The 24,599-nt window shown below is 36.6% G+C and overlaps 1 protein-coding gene across 4 annotated transcripts in view; it reads left to right on the top strand.

Annotated features, from left to right (window-relative positions):
- The window catches only part of PKN2 (protein kinase N2), a 58,083-nt gene that overhangs the window by 18,144 nt on the left and 15,340 nt on the right, over positions 1-24,599 (top strand). For 3 of the 4 annotated variants that reach the window (XR_012629858.1, XM_074876442.1, XM_074876443.1), the window contains exons 2-6: positions 6,276-6,576; positions 14,663-14,814; positions 19,399-19,516; positions 21,108-21,253; positions 21,342-21,555. Coding sequence is in view for 3 of the 4 variants with exons in the window: in XM_074876442.1 (XP_074732543.1) it covers positions 6,276-6,576; positions 14,663-14,814; positions 19,399-19,516; positions 21,108-21,253; positions 21,342-21,555 (931 nt within the window). In the remaining variant the exon portion in view is untranslated. Of the gene's footprint in view, positions 1-6,275; positions 6,577-14,662; positions 14,815-15,321; positions 17,571-19,398; positions 19,517-21,107; positions 21,254-21,341; positions 21,556-24,599 lie in introns of those variants that run through there. The other variant, XM_074876444.1, reaches the window with a different exon arrangement.

Raw genomic sequence — 24,599 nt, forward strand, 5'->3', positions numbered from 1 at the left:
TCCTAGCATAAAACCATCAGGAGCTGCTACAATGAGAAGCAGCTGAAAGCAGCATTTCTTAAAATGTTTGCCTTTCCTTCCATGGTGAGGAAATCTCTCTCTTTCTTATGCCCCTTTCTATAATCGATGTTGACAGAGCTGCACGGACACAACTTCCAGATCTGTGAGCGAGTCCATGCTGCTGTTGGAGCACCTTTTCAGGAGTGTGCTCTTTACGTTAGTAAATGCTGGCAATCAGGGATTATTTGCGGCTAGAAGCCTACATGTTAGCAAGAAATCCCCAGGGAATTTTATTACCTGTTTAGGTGCAACGTTCTGGCTGAGGCAGGCCACACAGCTTTTCATACAGGTGCTGTAGGACTGAGTGCTGTGGCCCAGCAGCTTTTGCATGATTAAAAGCAAATATTCCTCCTGAAGTGTTCATCAGGGCCACAGCTGAAACTGGGAGAGAGGGGCAAAGGGAACCACGTGATTGAGAAATGTAGGTTGGACATCCCTATTTTAAGGAATACTTTCTTTTGTATCTGTTCCATCTCTTATAGATGCAGCCAGGCACTCACTGTTTGCACACAGGAATTGAACCCCATTTAATCAGTATCCTACTTGAAATCATCCATGTATAATGCCATGCACTATGGACATTTGTGCCTTAAACAGCCTCTTGTTACAAAGCAGAGAGCTGTGACTTAGATTAAATTTAAATCCTGATTTGCGACATGTTAGCACAGCAAACTAATGCCAAAATCTATTAAGCCTGCAAGGGTTTTTTTTGTTCTTGACATTGGGTGAGTGCTGAGATCTTGACCACAATCACATTTGCTTCTGGGCAGGAGGAAATAGTCCATGTAGTTCCAGTAATCCAGACAAGCCGTCACATCTGGTTTTATGAATGACTTCAGGGGGGAAGGGAAGTTTGCAATTGATTAACATTGTTCTTAAAATCAAAGGCTACTGTAGTTTCAGGAATTACTATAGAGAGCTTCAGGGACCTTGGCAGTTAGCTCAGAAAAACAACTTTTTTTTTTAACCTTTTTTTGTTTCTAAAAGACTATTCAGAAAATTATACTAAGAGACCTAATAGTTCCAAATCTGTACTTCCAGCTCTTCAAAATGAAATGAAAAATTAATAAACATTTAGTCTTTCTGGATTAGGGTAACTTTTTAATCATACATAAGATGAAAATCCTATTTTTATATTTGAAATGAGTATGCTTATATTAAATGGCCAAACAGGTTTTCTTACTGTTTAATTGTCTATTATCACCTATTGAAATGGCTGCTAAAATTCAGGAGCATTTAAAAATGAATGGTAATAGTTTTAGGAAAAAATATACATAGTTTTACTGTGAGTTTTGACATGGTCTTTTTTTTTCTCTCTCCAAAAGGCAGGTTGAGTGTGTGCTAGTAGCAAGTTAATGTGAAGTGTAAATAATATTGTGCATGAGTACTCATCAGCTGTTAAGCGTGCTGTAGTTTAAGGCTCCACTTCCCTTCTATAACAATTCCTACCAGGAGCTGAGTTCTTGCCCTATTCAGTATTCTCGATGGTGAATACATGGTATAAGGCAGTGCAGCTGTACTGTGCTTTTAGGAGCAAGTCTTTGGGAGTTATCAATGCCCAGGATTTTAGCATTATCTTTTTATTCTAAGAGATGGCAATTTGAGAATCTCATTTTGAATTGAAAATCATTCAGTTTACACAACTTAAGCAGCTTCTCTGATATGTTCAGATTCATGGTACTCTCTTCTATTCAGCAGTAGCATTTCCATCGTTCAGCAATTTAGACATTTTATTCTTAAATGGGAGTTTGGGTGGTAAGTGCAGTTTGGCAAGGTACCTGCTTCACCAATTATTTGGTTCAGAATTGACCTGAGGAAAAAGTGCAGGGCCCCCATGGGCTTTCATAAACATCACTACTGTCTTTCACCACATCAGCCAGAATAAACTCTGTGCATTATTAAAAGACATGCTCAGACCACTACCCATTATTTTCAGCAGCTATACTTAAAACATTTCCCAGGAGTACAGAAATTGAAGGGTGGCATCTTGAATTCATCTATGTAAATAGATAGTCTTTGAGCCAGCAATCAAAGTGAGGTTGAGTCATTAGGCCATTGCAGTAGGAAAGCTATATATGTGGATTCCTTTTCCTTTTTCTTTTTTTTTTTTCTTAAGCAGTAGTATCTAATTTGTGGTCTTTGATAGTTTATTGTTGTAAACATAGCTTCAGTTTCATTACATGCTGAAATGTTTCAGAAATCTCCAGTCTGGCTCATAAACATGTATTTTCCCATTGTAAAGAAGTATGCACCACTGCCTCTAATTGCTTTCCGTACAGCCCAGAGCAGGTTGTTAGCAGCAGCACCGGGTGCCTGCTGCCCTTTGCTGCTGCTGGGGCAAAGAACTAGGTCAGCAGCAGACTGCTGTGGCGCAGGGGCAAGAAGGGTGCTATGCGGAGTGGTCCAGTCCTGGGACCACCCAACAAAGATTGGCTTCTCTCTTTTAACCAGCAGTCAAAGCACTACCAGAATTAAAAAAGAAACTGAGAATCAATAACTGGCTGCCCATTCTTTTGTCTTAGGTTTTAAAGCAGTGAGGCCTGTTCTCCATTTTGCCAGCCAGACTGGTTTAGTCATTATCTGCTTCAGAGCATTTCCACTCTTAAGATACTTTATGTTAAATGATTCTAGGAGGGAGACCAAAGGAAGTGGCTGTGCAAAATCCATTGATGGTTTCTTGGCATAGAGAACGTGAATGATTTCTTCTGTCTTTGCCTGCTTGAGCAGTGCAAAGGAAAGGACCTGGCCCCTGCCTCTAACTGTTGTTTCTTTTAAAACACTTAATTTTCAGGTTGAGGGGACAGAACACCTACATCCTAATGGATGTGAGGCTCAACCAGGGAGGGAGTTTATCCAAATGGGAAAAATAATTTTTTGAAAGAATATTCATCTCTAAGTAGAGACTTGTAATAGGTTGTCATCAAATAAAGCTGGAATATCCTGTGTTTTAACTCACTTCTCAGTTTAAAAGTAGTGTTTGAGTTTGGCATTTTGGGAGGTGCTTTTCTTGAAGAAAAAAATCTTACTTCACTTCTCTTACTCAACTATTAGACATTCTGCCCAGTTGTGGCCATCTTGACATTATCTCCATTTTAAAATGGAACTTTGCTGAGGCTGCTCATATCTACAGCATGAGGATCTGTCTCAAACCTTTGTTGCATCCCAGCAGCAAAACATGTCAGCACAGGAGCAGAGCATCTTTGATTGCAGAACACGCTCTTGCTCTGCCTTCACAGCGGCCTTCGGGGTCACCGAGTGCACAGTTGCGTCCTTGGAAGACTGGTTATTTCACAGTGGCCTTTGTACCAGGTGACATGTCTAGGTGACAGGATACTTTTAGTTCAAAAGTATAATTAACTCAGATGACAAGAGAGACGGGAACATCATCTGTGGCTTTTGGGGGCTTTTAAAGATGAATGCTTAAATGCACAGGCAATGCAACCAGCTTTCAGTATTAGCATCCACACTGTTGAACTCTTAGCTGTGTCAGAAGCAGATTGAAGAAGACTGTATCCTGAAACCCTTAAGTCCAGGGACAAAGATGCTGCTGAGACTGCTCAAGCTGAGCAGAACTTTAACTTAATTACTGGAAATTTGGAATGCAAATTACTAATGATCATGGAGATTTAATTTAATTGAAGACTTGTTAGAGACTCTATATCTGGAACAAGGGCTCCAAAAACCTGTTTATGGAAGAGCATAACATCCCTTTACCAGGTGGGATGTAGGGCCTGTAGAGGGATATAAACCTCCCCTGTAACAAAATACGTTATTGTTCAATAGATAAACAATTAACTGAAGTCTCTTTGGGAAACCCTAGTCAAGAATATTTCTGAATTATTTATATGTTAATTACATTGTTCTGTTTGAGAAGTGTACATTCTTGGCATAATTTTAGCATACTTCAGGTGCTATTGGAATACAGAATAAAGGTTTTCTTTTGGTTTGGGGTTGTTTTTTTACATTTACTCTTTGTCTTCTGTAAACTGAAAAGTGTAATATGCTTTGAAGGAGGTAGATGATGAGATTATTGCTAGGAAGCTTGCAGAACAGATGCAAAGGCTTATGGTTTAAAAATACACACTTTTTTATTTACAAGCACTGTTTTGATCTCTGTTTTTAAAGGCTAAATAGTATACTAATCTTGAAGCTTTTTTTTACATCATAAATTTTTGTGTTAGAGGGAAATCAAAGATCTGAATCTAATCTGGAGGTACTTAAATAGTTTGCTATACAGTTGCTATATGAATTTATTTTCAGTTTCAGTTGTTCCTCAAAATGAAACACTCAACACTTGGTGGTTGGTTTCCTTCATTATGGGTATGAACCTTTGTACTAGCTGCTCATCACTATTGATTATTTTTTTTTAAAAAGCTGATTCTTTTTATACGCCTATATATGGAAACAATATCATGTATTTCCCAGTACTACTATTAATAGCCTCTCTACATATTATTTTAATCTGCACTAACAGAAGTGTACTTACAGGAATCACAAGTGCCCTTTAAGTATAAATTTGCAAAAATTTTTTCCCCCTTTCATTCCTTACTCTGCAATTTTTAAATTGCTTATTTGTTGTTTTTTTTGCTGATAGACAAATTCTGTGGCAAGATGGTGATTCTGACTGCTTTTAATATTTAAGAATATTGTTAACTGGGTAGAAATGTTTTAATATGAGGGGTTTAAAGATGATTTAGTAAACTTGTAAAATTATAGTTGAGGACTAGTAGATTGGATCTTGCTTATGGAAGGCAGTATCATTGTAATGTGTACAGATTTAAATACTGTGACCAGCATTATCTATTGACTTGTATGGCCCAGGTGTAACCTTCATGATTCTAATTTCCCCAGATTGTTTCAAAAACATACAAGTCATTGTGAACTATATCTAGAGATCATATGTTCTGGGATATTCTTACAGTTTATTAGCCCAGTGCTGTACTACTTGAACTTCTTCCTGAATGTTTTCTTCTACTGTTTCCTCTGCTGTATTGTTGGTGTTTCCAACAGCAAATAGTGATGACAACTAATTTTACACCCAAAACTTTCAAATTCTGGATCATCCCTTCAAATACCTTACTGTCCACCCAAATATTTCAGAAGTCTAGGCAATTTCTTCATTGTGTTTAAGAAAATTTACTGAAATTTTGGTCTTTTGGGTAGTTACGTACAGATCAAGCCACACATTTACTAAATACATCCTGAATTATGACTGGATCAGATTCTAAGTACAGGAAGGCCCTTCTTTGATCTTCACTCGCTCTAGCTAAGACTTCTTGGGTAGGACCTAGTGTCTACTCATTGTACAGGGTCCCTGTATAAGACACACAGGAAGTGTTATTACATATGTAGTTAACAGTATTTGTACTTTATTGATGTAGGTTCCATAACATGTCCTTTGTACTCTTACTTCTTGATATGTAAACATATGCTAGGCACAAGTATTATGTCATAGGTACTGGTGGTCTGAAGGCTTTACATCTCCTGCTCCCTTACTACATCAACTCCTATTCATCACTGCAACATTTCAACATTTTTCTTTCTCTTTTTTTTTTTTTTTATTTCAGCCTAGCTTGCCTGCACAAGAAAGGAAGGTTATTTTTTCATGTGAAAGGCTTTACTTAAGGGATTTTTTTTAAAAAAATCTACCAAATCTATTTTCCAGTAACATCTTGACAAATCTTTATAAAGATGCCAGTATTCCTTCAAACATTTGCAAACATCACCAAGGTTTTTTTAACTATTTTTTACAGTCTTTAAAAGGAATCTATCCTAACGAATGTACAAAAATTCATCATAGATAATAATTGTTAGAAGTTAGTCTTATTTCCTGTATCCATTTGGTCTATTAAAACACACAATTAAATCTAGAAAATTACAAATGTGAGTCATTAGCTCTGAGGCATATAACTGCCAGGCAGGCAGCCATGACAAATCCAGAAGTATTTAAATCTTTTGGTGTTAAAAATAGGCATAGTAAAGATGTCACTAAATTTAAAATAAATCTGTTGTAAAATGTAACTCTGGTTAACGTGTAATGTCTTGTGAGATTTGTTGCTTTAGGGCAACATGCCTGTAGACCCATGGTTAGTAAATGGTCTTACAAAGTGAGTGCTTAATATACAGAGGCCTAAAGCCTAGTCATTTTAAGTGTGCAGCATGCGTTGTCAAGAAACACTGTTTCCTGGTAGTTATATTGCTGTTTTTCTTTCTAGGGGGATGCCAAAAGTCTTGTAGCCTCTGAGAATGTGAGCACGGGCCAAAAATTGGACTTTTCAGATACAATGGTACAGCAGAAGCTGGATGAAATAAAGGACCAAATCAAGCGGGAAATAAGGAAGGAACTTAAAATCAAGGAGGGAGCAGAGAACCTCAGGAAGGTCACAACGGATAAAAAGAACTTGGCATATGTGGACAACATTTTGAAAAAATCAAATAAGAAGTTAGAAGACTTGCATCATAAGTTACAGGAGTTAAATGCACACATTGTTGTAACGGATCCAGAAGATGTTGCAGGTACCATACGTTATTGTGAAATCTGGTTTTCTTCTTAGCTTAGATAAGGTGTATCCCATTTCACTTGAAAAAATTGCTCTGGGAATGAGCAAATCCATAGGTGGTGAGTTTGTTACTTATGTATGCCTATTTGTTTTGATTCACAAATAAGTGTCCAGTCCCTTTGAGTTTTAAATAGTTTTCTGGGGAGCACAGACTGTTTGAAGATGCTCTAAAGATTAACCTAACATGTACCAGTTCTTCACTTTCAGTTATTACTGTATTAAAATATTTTCTCAATCACTATAGGGTTTCCTAATAGTTTTTCCACTGTATAGAAGCAAATTTCAGTAGCCCACCCAGTGACTTTCTCCAAGTTACACTGTAGGCATAATTTTTATTCAATGGGGAAAAAAATTACATTTATACTTAAAAGTTTAGGGGGTTGTTTGTTTTTTTTAAACTTTAACTTTTATAAACTGTTTTTCTGTTATGCTATTTATCTGACTAACTTATCAAACATTTCTTACTGTGGCAACGATTTGTTAAGTCTTCAGGCTTTTCCACAATGAAGCTACCATTTTAAAGACAATTTGAAATTGTTTTCACAGAATCACAGAATGGTCGTAATTTATGGTTTTAATTAGTATTTTCTGTGGCACGGCAGTGAGTCAGTACTAATTTTGAATGTATTTTTTAAAAATACCAGGCCTGTATTTTAAGACGGAATTTTGTGAAATAAACAGATTTCACATTGCACAGACTCTTGGCAAAACAACTTATTAACAAGTTTATTAACTTGGCAAAAAGCTAATAAACGTGCACAAGCCATCGAAGGTGTTTGCGAAGTGAATGCCAAGCCTTAAGAAGCTTGGGCAGTAGAATAAAAGACTGCATCATCCTTGTGAAGAAAGCTTGGTTACAGTGAGAATTTAGGAAAATACTGGCAGGTGATGTCAGCAATTCATACTATCTGACCCTGTGACGTGCTGCAAAAGTGTTGCTGTGTCCGTGGTGGCCTGCACAGTATTCTCTGTATTCTCTGCATTTTTTTGCCTTTGACCTTCATGAGATACAAGGGACAGAGGGATAGACAGCTGGAACTAGTGAGGCAAAGTAGTTGCTGCAGCATGGAATGGGAATGAATACAATAATGCATGCTTCATAGATACCCATTGGGGTTTTAGTAGGCATGAAGCATTCTGTTTCATATTGGCTAACATTTATGAAAATCCACTTCAGTGTTGACATAGTGTGGCTTTTAAAGGAATGGGAAGAGTGGAAGAGAAAGAAAAGTGTATACAAACTTTGTATAGACCGAATATGAAAATCTGTATGGACATAAATTTTGTGAAGTTCATCTAGTAGTAGAACTTGAAAAGTAGATGAGCACAGAATGCTCTTGTTGGAATGCCCCCTTCCAGTGTAACATTTTAAAACTATCACAATGAGTTAATGAGCAATATTGTCCTTGTGCATGATTCAGGAAATGCAGTAGACCCTAAGAAAGCATTTACTAGTTCTAAAGAGATGGTTTGGGTACAAAGATCTAAATAATGTTGTTCAGATCCTTAGTACACTTCTGAAAAGGCCAGCAGTGCCCATTGCTTTAAGAATAACTGTTAGCAGCCAGGCTTATTTTGCCTTGTGTTCAAATATCAGAGACTACATAAAAGGCTCAAGGGATAAAAGATCAAGGTTGATAAACTTAAGTGCTTCTACCTGCTTTTGATGCATGCTAACCTTAATACTATGTTTTTAACTTTCATTCCATTCAAAGTGTTATGGGTAGATAGCTTTGAGTCTTACTTAAGTATTGAAATATGCAAGAAAAAACTTACTAATTCTGTTAAGATCTTTATATTCTCTGTGTAGTGTAAGATCCATTTTAATAGACTATATTGCATAACCTTCTGAAAAAAAAAGTAGTCTTTTAAATTCTTTTAATACTGCTTTTTAGATCAAAGATCTACAAGCACTCATCCTCAGATTGAAATGCTTGAATTTTTCATACTGTTTGCCTTGTAATTTATTTGCCTGTCTCCTTCCTCATTCATGGTCACTAATTCATGGAGGGGGAGCGCTATCAGTAAGCATTCTGTCTGTCTTAAGACTAATGGGTGCAAGTCATCTAGGAGATACTCTGATTTTTAATACTGAAGTCTTAGGTTTAATTTAAGGTATTAGTGAGCTTGACCTTTGCAAAATAAGGTTAGTAATATAAAACACACCAACTGTGTGTGTATGTATCTCTATATATATATATATATATGTTCAGCAAATACATAGACACATAGCCATAAAGATGACTGCCATCTGACGGAAGATACCTCCATGGAGAGGTCACAGGTATCTCAGTTTGGCAATTCTTGATTTTACTTGTTAGCAACAGCGAGTTTAATAACTGTTTACTGATGAATATGGAAGCTTCCCAAAGAAGTGCATTGTTTCCAGAGATTAGCTTTATTTTAAGTTACAACTTTTCACTTTAGCTCATGTTTGACATTTTTCTGGTCAGTAGTGACAAATGATTTAAAAGGGAGAAGGAAATATATTGGAAATTTTTAGACTGTACAGAGCATGAATGCTGAAAATAAGGTAAAGAGTGTTCAAGAGCTGTGGGAGTCAAGGTCAATGTTCTCTTTATGTACTTTAATATTTTTCAGGGGTGGCCCTATGTTTTCCTTGTCTTCTAGAGTATATTGTGTAGGTATTTGCAGGTTCTAAGTAGCGAAGTCAGGACTGAGATACATTGAGAAGTAACACTGAGAGAATCATTGCCCACAAGCTGATGATCCCTTTGACCTGTCAGGCCTGATCCCTGAAAATTTTTTGGACTGTTTCTGTTGACTGATTGACAGGTCATTGTGGTAACTTGGAAAAGTCATTTAATCTTTCCTTGTTCCTGTATCTGAAAAGTGGGTGTGAACATGTATTTGTAAAGTGCTCCGGATTCAGAGCTGAAAAATGACATGCAAGCTGTTGTGACTCTTACTGTTGCTTATGGTATCAAGCAGTAACTTACATTACTTTTTTGACAAACCACTAACTTGTAGTGTAACTTCTTTGTAATCAGCACAGTATAATCAATACATGTTAAAACCATTAAGTGTAGTGTTAATGAATCTACTGCAGAAAAATGTGGTTTAATAACATCCCATTTCAAGCAAGTTAAGATGTTTTGATGGTAGTTTACCTAGAGGTGAAAGTTTTCTGTGTCCTAATGCCACAGGAAATTATTTTCTCAACTATTTGAAGAATTGGTATTAAACCTTAACCAAAAAGTGTAGTTTGCCAAAAAGCTATATTACTGACTGAGGGTAGATTTGGCAGTGGATGTATGATTCAGAAACAACTTTTAGTAAACATAGGTTTACTTTACATTATGGGGTTGCTGGTGAATCTAGATTTGTTTTAGAAGTGGGACTTTGTACCCAGGTCTGCCCTTATCGTGCCATGTATTAGTCATACTAGGATGCAGAGTTTTAAAATTTGTAGGTCAGCACTTAAAAGTGAAGCAGAATGCAGCAATACAAAATGAGTAGGACAAACCTAGTGACCATTACTGCTGAAAATCTGAGAATTTTACTTTAATGTGTAACATGGGGATGATTACTTCAGTCTTAGAGATGAAGAAATTTTGTATCTTGAAAACATACTTCTATACAGATTGATATTCTTTGTGTGTGTCTAAAAAGTAGCAGTAGAGCTTGTGGGGTTTTTTTATATGACTCAGCGAGGTATAAGATGGAAGTAGCTTACCTATAGCAAGTCACTGATTTAATTAGGCGTATAGTTGATACATGGGATATATATAAATTGATAAATTAATCTGTTCCATAGAGCTGCATTAAAAGTGGATAGGGAGGCGAGACAATAGGAAAACCTTTGAGGGAATCCTCAAGACTGGATAAAACATGGAGAACATGAAATCAAAAAGTCAAGTTCATGCCTCTTCTTCCATTCTCCTCAGTAACTTCTAAGCTCTCCACTTTATATCAAATTTGGCTGTAGGAGTCACAAAAAAAATAAAATATTTTGTTTAAGAATATGACTAGCTAACAGGGGAATGAGAGAGACTGTTTGGGGGATTTCTTTGTCCCTAAAAATGACTAGGTTAATCTGTTAGACACCAAAGTGTCCATAGAAGACCAATTACTGGAAACTGGTAGAGGTAGCAACCAAACTGGTAGAGGTAGTGACTTTTTAGACAGCAGACTCCACCTACCAGGCTCATATCCATAGGAATTTCATGGTAACTTTGGGGAACTTTAACATAGAATAACATTATTGAAGCAATTTGAAACAATCTCCTGTCGCTAGTTTAGTAGTTAAAATTAGCCAATACTGAATTGAAATTCAATGGAACTTGAAAAGTTTCCAGAAAGTCAGTGCTAGATGCTGAGTGCAGAATGTACACTGCTGCCTTGGACTTACTGATGGCTTAGTTCAAGTGCTGATACAACCATCTAACTCCCTGAAAAAAGCCTAATGATGCATCTTTCTTCCCCCCTCTAGCAATGCCTAAACACGCATCACAGGTATTTCTGTTGGGTATGACACTGATGAGGCTAACTGCAATTAAATATCCTCAAATAAGATTAAAATTAACTATTTACCAAAGGGCACTTGCTGCTAATTGAGTAGCTTAGCAGCATGCTGCAGTACCATCTGGGAACCCAAATTCAGAAAGTTACATGGGATCCTGGATTTCACACTGAGCTTATTGAAGAAATAGCCTGCCTAGCATCTGGGGAGGAGTCCCCAGAGGAATGAGCATCAATCTCAGAATAGTAGAGTTGTCACTACTCTAATAAATATAATTTAAATGGGAGTGCTGGTAAAAGGCAATTTAAAAGCAGGAAGTTTTTGCTGGTGAGCACTGTTTAAAGACTCAAACTGAAAAGGTTTTCAGAAGAGCAAAGATCATGGTTAAGATAAATGTTTTGGACTGAAAACTGCCACTGTCCTGATGCAATCCAGACATTTAAAAAGAATAAATCAGTTAAACTATCACTGTTAAGTTATTCTTTTTCATGAAAATATAAGACTTAAAATATCGCAGGTGCTGGAGAAGCAGTACTTCAGCTTTTCCAGCAGCTTGGGTGTTCGGTAACAAGCCGCACAAAACTGCTTAGTGCTATGCAACAACATTCATAGTTGTTCAGCAAAAATAACATGCTAGTTACTTGAAATGAAGTCAAGTTCACTTGAAATAACATCTGTTACTTCACTTGATATTCATTGTCAAGAAGAAAATGCCTAGGGGCATTAATCCATACCCCAGCAAAACTCTTGTTGTCCTGTGCGAAGTTGGACTTGAATGCATCCAAAATGGCAAGTCTTGGACTGTCCTTATTGACCAACAAACATGGCAAACTGAAGAATCTCTTTATTTTACCCAGTACCTATCAATTTGATATAAGTATATTTTACTCTTATTTAACTTTAAGCATATACATAAATCCCATTGATTGTAATTATCTGGATGAATTTATTACTTATTTGTATTATGAAGATGACCAATGTCTCCAGATGAGATTTGAGCCCCTCTGTATAGTGCTTTACACAAACAGATCAGAGATAACTAGCCATACCGAAGTGATTACAACCTTAGTGTACATTACAAAGAGGGAGGGAAACAGCTAATACAGATGTAGCTTGTAGTGCTACTGCTAAGATTGTCAGCACTTTCCATAATAGGACCAGTTTGTCTGCCTGATGTAAAACTTTAATCTGAATTCTTCTATAAGAAGCTGCCTCAGGCTGCTTACTGAATTGTAATGGAGTCAGAGGGGAGGAGGAGTCACTTGGAAGCCATTTCTGAAAAGCTGTTGGTAAATTTTTTTTTCCTTAAAAAAAAAATAAATCTTTGTTAAGAAACCATATTGTTCCATGTTTGAGAGTTTAGTGAGGAGCTATTATGCCTGAAGGCAAAACATGATTTCTTCCTAGTAATTAGTCCATACTGCAGAAAAGTTTCCTGTGTTGCTGGTTACTAACAAAGCATATAGTAGAACCATTTAAACTAAACTAGTTTAGGTCCACAAGTGCAGACCAACTCTTGAGATGACCCAGGTAAGTGATGTGGTTACACCTTCACAGTGCAGACACGCAAAGGGAGATAATAACAGCTGCCTGGGCAACCTGAACTGTGGTATCTCTAATTAGTCCTTGTCTTGCAACTTGAGTGTTGTTCTAATGCAAAGGAAGACTGCTTGTGTGCATCTTTAAAAGTTGTGAAAACAGACTTCAGGAGCCCCACAGTCTTCCCAGGGATTATCAGAGGGATCTTCAAAGTGGTAGAGGCCTACACCATAAATATAAAGTTGGTAAATATTCATTTATACAATTAATCTACTTTACAAGGAGACTTGACACTGTGACTTTCAAGCTTCACATTTGTTCTAATTTTGAATGGATTATTAGGTGAGGGTTAGTTGAATGTGAAGACATAAGTGAGAGGAAAGCATGTTGTTAATCTTTGTTTTATTAATAACAGATTTAAGGTAAAGTTAGTTCGAGTGCAGTTTCACGGAGAAACCAAGCCAAAACATTGAAGAGGTGAACAACAAAACAGATGAGGAATAATGCAGATTTTTAACTTTTTTTAAGAAGAAAAAACCTGGTATTTTCTGTACTGCCTTTAAGTAGTGAGGATGCAGTAAAAGTCTTGAAATGGCTTGAAGTGAAGAGTGAATTAGCAGCAGAGGAACTTAAAACTTCTCCTTACGTGAAATCTGTATGTAGCCTCAGCAAAGATTGCAATTTAGGAGGAAATTACACAGCAAACTTCAAAGTAAAATGTATTAAATCTCTAAAACTAGTTATCAGAAGCTTCTACAGAAGAAATATGTAATGGCAGATAAGACATCTGCTCCTCATAACACTTCATAATTAATAATTTGTAAGTTACTGGTGCAATGCCTGTGTTTTCTAATAATTGAGGACTTCAGGAACTTGATCCATCATCCTGGTTTTAATTCAAATAAAATTAATTAAAATTGGAAAAAAAGACTGTACTGTTGGTATCGGGTAAATATTATCTTCCAGGAGACCAACTGATGTCATTTGCCCATAGAGAAGGCATTATCTCATTGTTAGGGTAGAAGAAATCAACAACAAAAAAAACATTACAGTGGACATAATTTATCCTCTTTTACAAAAAGTTTGAAAGAGAAGCCTTTGGGCTGTTAGAGAAGATAATTAGCTAAAAAGACAGTCATGTTGGAAATAGTTAAGTACTAGGAAATAGTCCAGTGGCCACTTATTTTCAGTTCACTAACAGTTCATGTTGCAGAAGCTGAAATGTGAACCAGTGATTAATAGACTTTTCTGGAGGAGGGTAGAAAAGTTAGAGTTTGACTATATAATTTGATTGATAAAACTAACTTGCATTCCATTAAATTAATCCAGCAAGATAGAGATCTAAACACAGTAATATTGTCAAACAAAAAAGCTTTATCCTTCCCACAGATCACAGTTTTTCAATAACCTGTCTGCCTGTATATCCAGTTATCCCAGGATTCTGTTATAATCTCAGAGCAAAAATCGTTCAGCTTTACAACTATGGAAAACACTCATTTTATCTAGTCTTAATTTTGACATAAACTGTCTCTGCAGTGTTCACTGTAGAATTGATGAGGATCTACTTAATATCTGTATTTAGACTATGTTCATTAGTATTGAATATTCTTGCCCAAGTTTGCTTTTAAAACACTTAGATTTAAAATCAGCAGTGTAAGAAAGCTTAATGGAAAACTGCATTTTTAATTGACTCAAGACAGTCCAGAATAAGTAAATTTCCTTTGAAACAAAAACAGACCTAGCTGCAAACCTGCCTGTTCTACCACTCCTGGAAGTGATTCATGTGAATTAGGACATGTGTAGGAGTCACTAGGCTTTCGTGAGGCTTTTCATGTTAAGGCGCATTTGCAGTTACAAAGTAGCTCTGGACAGGAGAGTCAGTCTTAATACTTAAGTATGATGTTCCAGCTTTGTTTAATCTATAACTTAATAGAATAGACTTTAGGGTGGGTTGGGGGGAGGGGTTTGGTTTTTTCTTCTTTTTTTTCTGCACACGTTACATCTTACTTTTAATTCACAGATTGTCCTAGGACTCCTGATACTCCAAATAGCGATCCTCGTTTTTCTACTAACAACAGATTGATGGCCTTAAAGAAGCAATTGGATATAGAACTGAAGGTAAAACAGGGAGCAGAAAATATGATTCAGATGTACTCAAATGGCTCTTCAAAGGTAAGACTTTGGAATGCTTAAAAGAACACGAAATGACTGTGGATTTTCATATTGCTGTGGTGGGAACCTATAATGTATAAACAGTATCCAATTTCAGTATTTTTAGTTCGGAGTATATTTTGATTAAACAGTTATGTCAAATCTGCCCCAAATTACCATTTTTTGTTGTGGTTTGATACCAACTCAAGTGATTGTTTTATCAATTTGTCCACCTGCAATTCAACCTAACTAAGAAACCCTGCTTACTAAATTTAGTACATCTAGTAATCTTTGATCATCCGTGATTCTTTAGCAGCAAAGCTTGGTATGACACTGGTATCTGATGCTTTTCTGACCTTCGCTAAAAAAAAAAAAAATCTATTAGTTTAAAGTGGTAAAATGCGTGATAATTACACAGAAGGTGGCATTTCCAAATATGCTTCTGAACTGGCCATCTAGTTGTAGTTGGAAGTAAAAAAATTTGTACCAAATATTTGTTTTAATAAGATGTGTGTAGTATTCTGATAGAGTTGTTAGAATCTGCATCAGTACACATACACATAAAATACTTTTTTTTACAGAAGTGTGGTATTCTAGGGGTAACATCTGATAGCATCAACCTGAAATTAAAAATAAAGGCACACTTACTTCTAGATCTGAATTTTAAACATATGCTTGCTTGCGCTCACTCTCTTTTGATAGCAACAGAAATTCTCCAAGGAGGCGGGAGGGGAAGTGTTTGCTAACTGCTTAAATCAGTTTGACTTATTACATAGTCCGAACTATGAAATAAAATTCATCATACTCTAAGAATCCCTTAACTCAACTGAAAGACAAGCCAAACATTTTAAATGAAGCAAACAAACAAACAAACAAAAGGCAAAAACAAAACCCAACAAACTTCCCTCCCCACCCCCCTGCTCATATTTTATAAGGGAGTAATAGTTCTCAAATGAGAAAAAAGGGAGGGGGAGGGATCCTCTACTTACCTGCCCCTTCACGCATTAGTTACTCATTACCTGTTCTTTCCATTTACTTTTACTAAATCATTAAGGAGATGAATTTCCAAACTAAGGGGAAACATAAATGTAGATCTAACAAGCAGTATATAGTACCTTGGTTAGATGTTTCTGTGTCCAGACAATAGTAAATAAAATTGAAATGTTTTAAGTTCTTAACTGACTGAGCCAACACCTCATTAGGTCAGTGAACTTACTAAAAAGAAGTGTTTGACTTGAAGAGTAGACATCTGTGACTTGTGTTGCTACCCCTTATAATTGATACTAACCAGAAAGTGTTGGAAGGGAGCTTCATGCTTCTGAGTGAATTATTGCTAGGGACTGGTGGAGAGGCAGATTACTTTGTATCTGCCTACTGTATGACTTTCTTGTACCTTGAAGAAATTACAGAGAATGTTGTGCATTCCCAGAAAAATGAGTTTAGACTAGATGGACTCTAGATGCCATCAAGCTTATTCTGTCCCAGCAGCACTTCTGTTGAACCAGCTGGTACTTTGGTAGCCTTATCTGAAAGTGGCCTGTAACCTGCTAGCCTGGGGCAGGTGGAGTGCACCTTATGACTAAGGGCCTGGGAATGCTGTCCATGCACCACAGTCCCTCAGCTCCTGGAAACCCTGGAGTCTACATCCTCTGGGGCCATGTACTTAACATCAGGTACACTTAAAAATAATAATCAGCTGACCCAAATGGATCAAAAGACATACATGAATTATGTTCCTAGTAATCCCTCAGTAAGTAACCTTATAACAGCCTGAAAAGCTTAACTAAACACTCAGGCTATAATATTAGACACTGTTAGCAGGCTTTGATCAGACTAGGTAGAAAGGATAAATTCTGGCTTGCTTTATGACTGAGGCATGTAATTAAAATTGATGATTGAATCTTGTATTTGCAATTGGTAAATGCTTTAATCAGCCTGCCAGATTGTGTATATATAGTAACTGGGCTGGGGAGAGCAAGCTGGAAAACACAAAAAGCATTGCCAGCTTCTTCACCAAACAGGATGGAAATGGTGCGTATTCATTCTCTCGTGTTCTTAATACTCACTACTGAGTTAATTTGGCGGGTTTAAACTGTAGGCTTGATCATGGTGATTACATTATAAAAAGCAGAGCTTAAAACAACTCAAGTGTCTGGTTGAGGTGGGCAAAAGGGGCAGAAAATGCCCAGTTTGAATCCAACCCCAGTAATCCAGTAGTTCTTTAAAAAGCAGTTGCAGGACCCTCTTTAAAAACATATTAAACTCTTTTGTGACCTTTATTCAGGTGTGCTATGTGATATAATTTCAAATTTGTTGCATTATTTTCAGACCTAAATTTAATGGAGGGAGGTCATAATTTGTTTCTTAAAAATGAAAAAGCAGTCTGTTAATAAACCCATCATCTCATGGGAAGGTCTTCCCTTTGTCCTTACTCTACTTGCTTCAGTAACATTCAGCTTAACCTATTCAGACTTAAGTGTTTCTGAGATACTGATCATCTTTACTTGGACTTGTGTGGATTCTCTAAGATCCCACAACAGCTTTGCAGATCAGTTTTACAGGCACTGTCAGTTCTTCTATACTCAGGAGATGCCCTGAAATACTTTGTATTCAGCCTCCAACACTAAAAGAGCTGCTGAGTATAACACATCCATTTTGATTCTGAAGATGGGATTTTCTGTCTCTTGAAAGCATAAGGATATCTCTATAATCCTGAATTACCTCCATTCTACACACTGAAGGGCTGATGTTGCCCCTGAGCAAGCAAATCCGTTGCGGTAAGAGGATATGAGGAACAATCAAGAGCAGCAAGATCAAAAATAAGATAAAAGTGAAGATACAGACAAAGAAACGCTTGCAGTGTATTTATACATCAGAATGATGCATGGATAAGGTTTAATACAGGATTCTATGGCTGTTTCTAATCTGTTTCTTAGATCATAGTCTGCTGTAGACAGTGGTTATTTCAAAAGTTGACATTTGTATTTGAGAAGGCATTTATTTAGGAAGTTCAGTGCACTCATTAAATAATTGGATAGCTAACATGGAATCTTAAAATACGAAAACTAGTGACATCTCTCTGACGTGTTGATTAATACTAAAACTTAAAACCAAGAGTTCTGAGACTATGGTGTGCAGAGGGGGCACAATTTCTCCACATGCAGCCAAAGCCTTTTTATGTGTACTTCTTGGTGTATCTACTCTGCAGAACATAGGGCAGCATTAAAATATCTGTGTAATACATTAGGCACAAGGTCATAGAGAAGCTCTATGAATGTAAATTTTTCTTAGAATACTGATATTTCTCTCAGTATACTTCATGGTGCCAGTATTTCTAGCTCAGGGTATCTGCGCTACACTGCAGTTCTTTGTCTTGGTTGTGATAAGGGGAAGAATTGAATTTCTTTAACTTCTTAAATAATTTATAACTTCATTATAAAATTAAAAATATAAGTATAAACCATGTCTATGGGAAAGTAACTTATTAATGAGGTTATAGAGTGGCTACAAAATGAGTTAACCAAAATACCTTTTGGGCTATAACAAGTGAGATATTCATCTACACTGACTTCTATTAATTACTGTGATTGATTGGTACTGCACAGACAGGACAAATAGACTGCCTTAAACTTTCTTATATGCCTTTTTTTGTTCTTACTGCACGTCGGATCACCTTTAAGTTGTCTGGTAATTCCCAGAACATGTAAAGAGCGCCGTGCAGCAGCCATAGAAGCACATGTACAGTTCCACATCCAAGAACCATTTGATAATCCATTCTAAGTCAGTACATTGTAAGTCAGTTCTCTAGTAACTGGAGGACAAAAAATGATGTACCTGAGAAATGTGTGGATGGCTGGCTGTGCTCCTGACAAGGAAATGGTATCATCAGTTAGTCTGAAAATTCATCTTCAGAAATGTCCTCTCCTAAACTGCTTCTTGTGTTACTGCTTTTGAAAACAAAAATTGGTTAGCTTAGTTTATTTAGATTAAAAGTACTGTACTTTAAGTTGCTGATGAAATAGCTAATGAAGTAACCCTTGTATATTATGTATCCATCTACGCAAGAAAATATTTAGCTTTGATTTGCTCAGAAGAACATAGTGTGGACTTATAATGTGCTATGTAAGCTAACTTCATATTTCTAATTTCAAGGTATAAAATGAACTCAAATGTATAATGTACAATAATTTTTATATGGATTTAGTCTAGAAAATTTGTCTATTAGAGTTCTCATCATACAATAAACTCGAGTCATTCTACATAGGGTGGAGGTATTTTGCACTTAATATCTTGTCCTTTCTTTAGCATCAGCTTACAAAACATTAATCTACACATGTAATATTGCTAGATCATGCCTCCTTTATTCAGCTTTAAACAGATACAGTTTCCATGCCTTACAGCCTTTAATCAACCAGAATATGCCCCTGTCCTAACTTATTTCCACTAGTATCCTTTTGTGGTTAGTTGAATTGGTCTGCTATACCAAATGAACTACATAAATTTAGTTCTTGTTCTGAAAGCATGTGGGTTTTGAAGATTTCAATGTGTTTTGTTTCATGAAATGTTTACGACTTTAACTTTTTGTTTGTTTGTTTGTTTTAATAGGATCGAAAACTACTTGCCACAGCTCAGCAGATGCTCCAGGACAGCAAGACAAAAATAGAAGTTATAAGGATGCAGATTCTTCAGGCAGTCCAGACGAATGAATTGGCTTTTGATAATGGTGATGGAGTAGAAAGGAAATATGAATCATTAATGTCGGAATGCCATGTAGATATGTACCCATATGCACACAGAGTTATCATAAATTTCCAATAGAAATGTTAGACAAAGCTTGCATGAACCAAAAGTAATCAGAGACTAGGCATACCATTGTGTGTGATAGGATGCCAGATACATCTAACTTCAAGCAAAATACCTTAAGCTTAATGAAGAGAAATATAATCTCTCTTCATCATCCTTTTTATATCTTATGCAATTCATTTTTGCTTTGTGGTCTTCATTCTCCCTTCATGCATGCTTTCTTTTGTCTTAACAATAACTAGTTAAACTAGTTATTTTCTTTAAAGCGTGTAATCTTTTCACTATCCTAAAAAAAAAAATTCAAAGCAGGTACAAAGCCCGCTGTCATACTTAAATAGATTGACCTTATTATGACTAATGGGAGCACAGATGGAGGTGAAGTTTTGCTGTCTTTATGGGTATCTAGGCTAGATTGGGTAGTAAACGACTATTTTTAAAATGACAAAAGAATCAGTGATTTTAAATGACCTGACTTGAAATACTTGTGCTGCATTTCAGAAGTAGTTTTAAACTTGCATTTCTTTGAAAATCTTTAAATTTAAAAATTACTCCTGAGCTACAATAGCATGAATGTACTATAAAATTGTGGGCATATCGGTACATCTCTAAGTCTTGAACTTTATTCATATTCATTTCTGAATATTGAAGTTGTATGACAATGCTCATAATCAGGGCCTGGATATATCCTAGATAATGAAAAACCTCTGTGCGTGTGTGTGTTGTTTTGTGTGGGGTGGGGGTTGGTTTTCTTTGTTTTTACACTTACGACACTTCTGGCACTTTTTTAACACATGGATTATGTATATCATTTGTTTAAAAGAAAAAGAAAGGTATTCAAGCTAGAAAGGGCTTTCAAATGCTTTTTGTGTTCCTACTACTCTTAGAGCTTTAAACAGGAAGGAATATATCCAGGAAACTTCCTAATTCTGCTTAGGAAATCTAAACACTGCAAGAAGCGGACATCAGAACGGTTAACCCAACCCTTTTGGGGAAGGCAGTGTATGGGACCTCTTACATTCTCTGTGCTGGCAAAAGCCAGAGTCCCTGGGATTTCATGTGAAGCAGGAGAATTATCAGAAACCGATCAGGGATCTACTTAGCTACAGAGTAGTTTGAAAGATAAATCAGAGCATGGTTCAGAAATGTGGAAGTCTCAAAACCTCCTTCTTGCCAGCTAAATGATGTTTGGGACATTTGGCTTTTGTCCCTGAAGCCCTCTGAAGACATGTTCTTTTTCCTACAGCAATTATAGCTCATCAAGGAGTAGGACCTGTTTATTGGATTGAGGCCCTGATCAGCTATTTCTTCCTTCAAATGCAGATGCCTAAAATTTCACTGTTTCTTTTATGACATACTTCAAGCTTTTCTTTGGACTACCAAATCTGCATCTCTCACTTTTCTTTTTTTTCTTTTTTTCTCCCCTCTGTTTATATGGGGGAAGGGTTAATATTAAAGAAATTAAACATCAGCATCGTCTTCAATGAAGGTTGTTTGTTTATATCTCTTTGCAGCAAAACCTGTGATAAGCCCTCTTGAACTCCGAATGGAAGAATTACGGCATCATTTTAGGATAGAGTATGCTGTAGCAGAAGGTGCAAAAAATGTGATGAAATTACTTGGATCTGGGAAAGTTACCGACAGAAAGGCACTTTCAGAAGTAATTTATGTCATTACAATTTCTGATACTTTATTTTAAATGCTCTTTCAAGAAAAAAAAATTATTTATTTTTTTTAATTTTAAAAAGGCGCAAGCAAGATTTAATGAATCAAGCCAGAAGTTGGACCTCTTGAAGTATTCACTGGAACAGAGATTGAATGAACTTCCTAAAAACCATCCCAAAAGCAGTATTATTATAGAGGAGCTTTCATTGGTCTCTTCACCCACATTAAGTCCTCGTCAAAGTGTAATATCTACTCAGAACCAGTATAGTACACTGTCCAAACCAGCAGCTTTAACAGGTATGATTTATAGAGCTTTTTTTTTAATTTTATTAAACGGTTTAAAATAAGTCTTTAGTGCCAAGTTTATTTCTTTCTGGACATATTTCACTGTCGTTCTTTTCCTAAACAAAGGCATTTAGAATTTCCAAGTGTCTGTGCACCAAAAAAATGCAGATCAAGTTTCTTTTATTGACTTTTTGTAATCCTATTGAAAAGGTGAAGCTCTGGCCTTCAGTTAAGTCACTGTGGAACAATATTACTAACGTTTACCTAACGCCTTTCATCTTTAGATTATCAAGCACTTTAAAAGGTGGGTATCATTATCCCCATTTTACAGATGGGGAAACTGAGGTGCAGAAGGGTTAAGTGACTTGCCTGTGTCATACAACAAGTCTGTGGCAGACCTGGAGATAGGCACTCAGCTTTTCTCCCAGTCCCTATTTTACCCACTGGACCACACTGGCTTCCTAGAAGGTGAGATTTATGCTACCAGAACATGCATTATATTTCTAAACCAAAGAGGGAGATCCTAACAAACAAGCATGGAACTGTTGAAGCCTCTATTTATTGGTGTGAATTATTTTCCTTGCAATTAAACCTGGAGATTTTTTTTTTTTTTTTTTTTTTTGAGACTTAGCCAACAGTGAGGGAACAGTGCATTTATATATAAATGCAAGACTTAGGAACTACTACTATGTTGGGTTCAGCTGGAATTACTGTCCTTCATTTGGAACTAAACTGTTTCAAGAGATGAGCCATACTTTAACAAAGCTCTTGAACATTTGCCTCCCAGTGTTCTTAAAGAAAAGCAAATACTTTTGACTACTTGGGGGTATGCCACGAAGATGATCAGGGGGCTGGAGCACCTCCCTTATGAGGACAGGCTGAGAGAGTTGGGGAAGCCTGGAGAAGAGAAGGCTCCAGGGAGACCTTAGAGTGGCCTCCCAGTGCTTAAAAGGGGGCCTGCAGGAAAGGTGGGGAGGGGCTCTTTATTAGGCACTGTAGTGATAGGACAAGGGATAACAGTTTTAAACTGAAGGAGGGTAGATCTAGATTAGATCTAAGGAAGAAATTCTTTACTGTGAGGGTGGTGAGACACTGGCACAGGTTGCCCAGAGAAGCTGTGGCTGCCCCCTCCCTGGCAGTGTTCAAGGCCAGGCTAGATGGGGCTTTGAGCAACCTGGTCTAGTGGAAGGTGTCCCTGACCATGGCAGGGAGAATGGAACTAGATGGGCTTTAAGGTCCCTTCCAACCCAAACCATTCTGTGATTCTATGTTGCTTTACTAAATTTATGTAATAAGTGGTCGTATAAGAATTACTAATACAGATAGGTTTGGGGTTGGTGTTGTTTCCTAAAACATTTTACATGTAACTATTAAACCAACTATTAACAGAGTGAGTTTATTACAAAAACAACCTGTAATTCAAATGTTGCTGTAATTATATATGTGTAACTGCAATCAGAATTTAGTTTTGAAGTACTGTGTAGTTATATTTTAAAACAAAAAGAGGAACTGTTCTGCTGAGCTGTGATGATAATAAAATGGAGCGAGTCTACTTGTCTTCCATTTTGCTTCAGTGAGACAAGTAGCAAAGGGTAAAAAGCATTAGGACCTCAGCCGAGGGTCCTTGTAAAGTTGCAGAGTGGTGAGGGCAACTTTATTTAGTCATATGAAATCTCAAATGATCGGTGACCATGGGCAGGAAGTATCATGCCTTGGTTTTAATACAGCTTGGTTTTTTATTCTTTTCCTGTAATACATAATCATGGGTCAGATACATTATAGTGACAAATAATTCCTCTTAAACATGATTTACTGATACATATGAACAGTTTCTAATAGGAATTATCAAAACAGAGCTACATGCTTGTGAAGTTCTTAATAGTTTCACTTTCATATTGGCTACATAAAGAGCTTCTGTATTGAACTAGATTTAAATGAACGCTGTCTTTGTGTTTTGCCTCTAACACTTTGTGAAAAATAGATCAGAGCTACTGTCATACTTTGAGTGCATCAACAGAACTTTGATACACATCCAGTTCTTATACAAGATTAGCGTCATTCTGCTGATTAATTTCTTCCTCACACCACACACACACACACACACCCCCACCCCCCCACACACACACACACACCCCCCCCCACCCACCCCCGAGTTTGGGAATGAAGTATTCTTTTACCTTTTAACCTTTTTCGGGAGCCAATAGCATCTCTTTGTCTTCATAGCCTAATGCTTAGCTGTCACCTATGGCTGTTAGTTCCCTACAGGACAGGATTTCTTCTCAGACTGGTTTCTTGGTGTCTGTTCTGTGGGCTATAATGCTGCCAGACCATTTTTAGGTCAAGTCTGACTTAAGTTTCTGTTACAAAAGAGTACTTTTAAGTTTCATAGTTAAGTACTGCTGTCAAAAGAACACTGCATTTAGGAGCTGCATTTCTATATGACAGTATGATTATGAACTGGCTAATTTTACCACTTCTGTGAACTTCTAATAGTTAATTTTGTTAGTGTCAGTGATGTCACAGTTTTACAGATGCTATCTTGTACAGGATGAGGTAAGCCTACTGTTGTTGTAACCATCTGTGGTATTCAGATGTTTCTGTGCTGCTGGAGGAAACTCTCTTAAATTAGAACAGTGGCCTCTATGCTTCATTTGGTTAAAGATATAGAAGATTTTGAGGAGTAGCTTCTTGTCTCAGCTCTTATAAATCCAAATTCAGTCAAGATGGAGCAATTCAATGATTTTAAATTAAGTACTAACTCAGATTTGAATTTAGCATGCAGCAGGCAAATATGATTTCTGAATGTATCAAATTTGTAGTCTCCGTAGTCAGTGTGTTCAATTACCAAAGTGATGTATCCAATATTAATTGGTTATATAAAACTTGTGAAAAAAGGTTATTGTCCCATCTGCAACTTCCATCATTTTAATAAAAAACTTAAAATTTGTTATCTTAAAAAATGAAATTGCTTACAACTTGAAACCAAGTCAGTTTGGTTCTCAAGTGAAGAAAACAAAGATACTTCTGAAACACGGAACAAAAACTTATTTTCTGTT

The sequence above is a fragment of the Strix uralensis genome, chromosome 8 (assembly GCF_047716275.1).
Source record: "Strix uralensis isolate ZFMK-TIS-50842 chromosome 8, bStrUra1, whole genome shotgun sequence".
In the NCBI taxonomy this organism is placed as follows: domain Eukaryota; kingdom Metazoa; phylum Chordata; class Aves; order Strigiformes; family Strigidae; genus Strix; species Strix uralensis.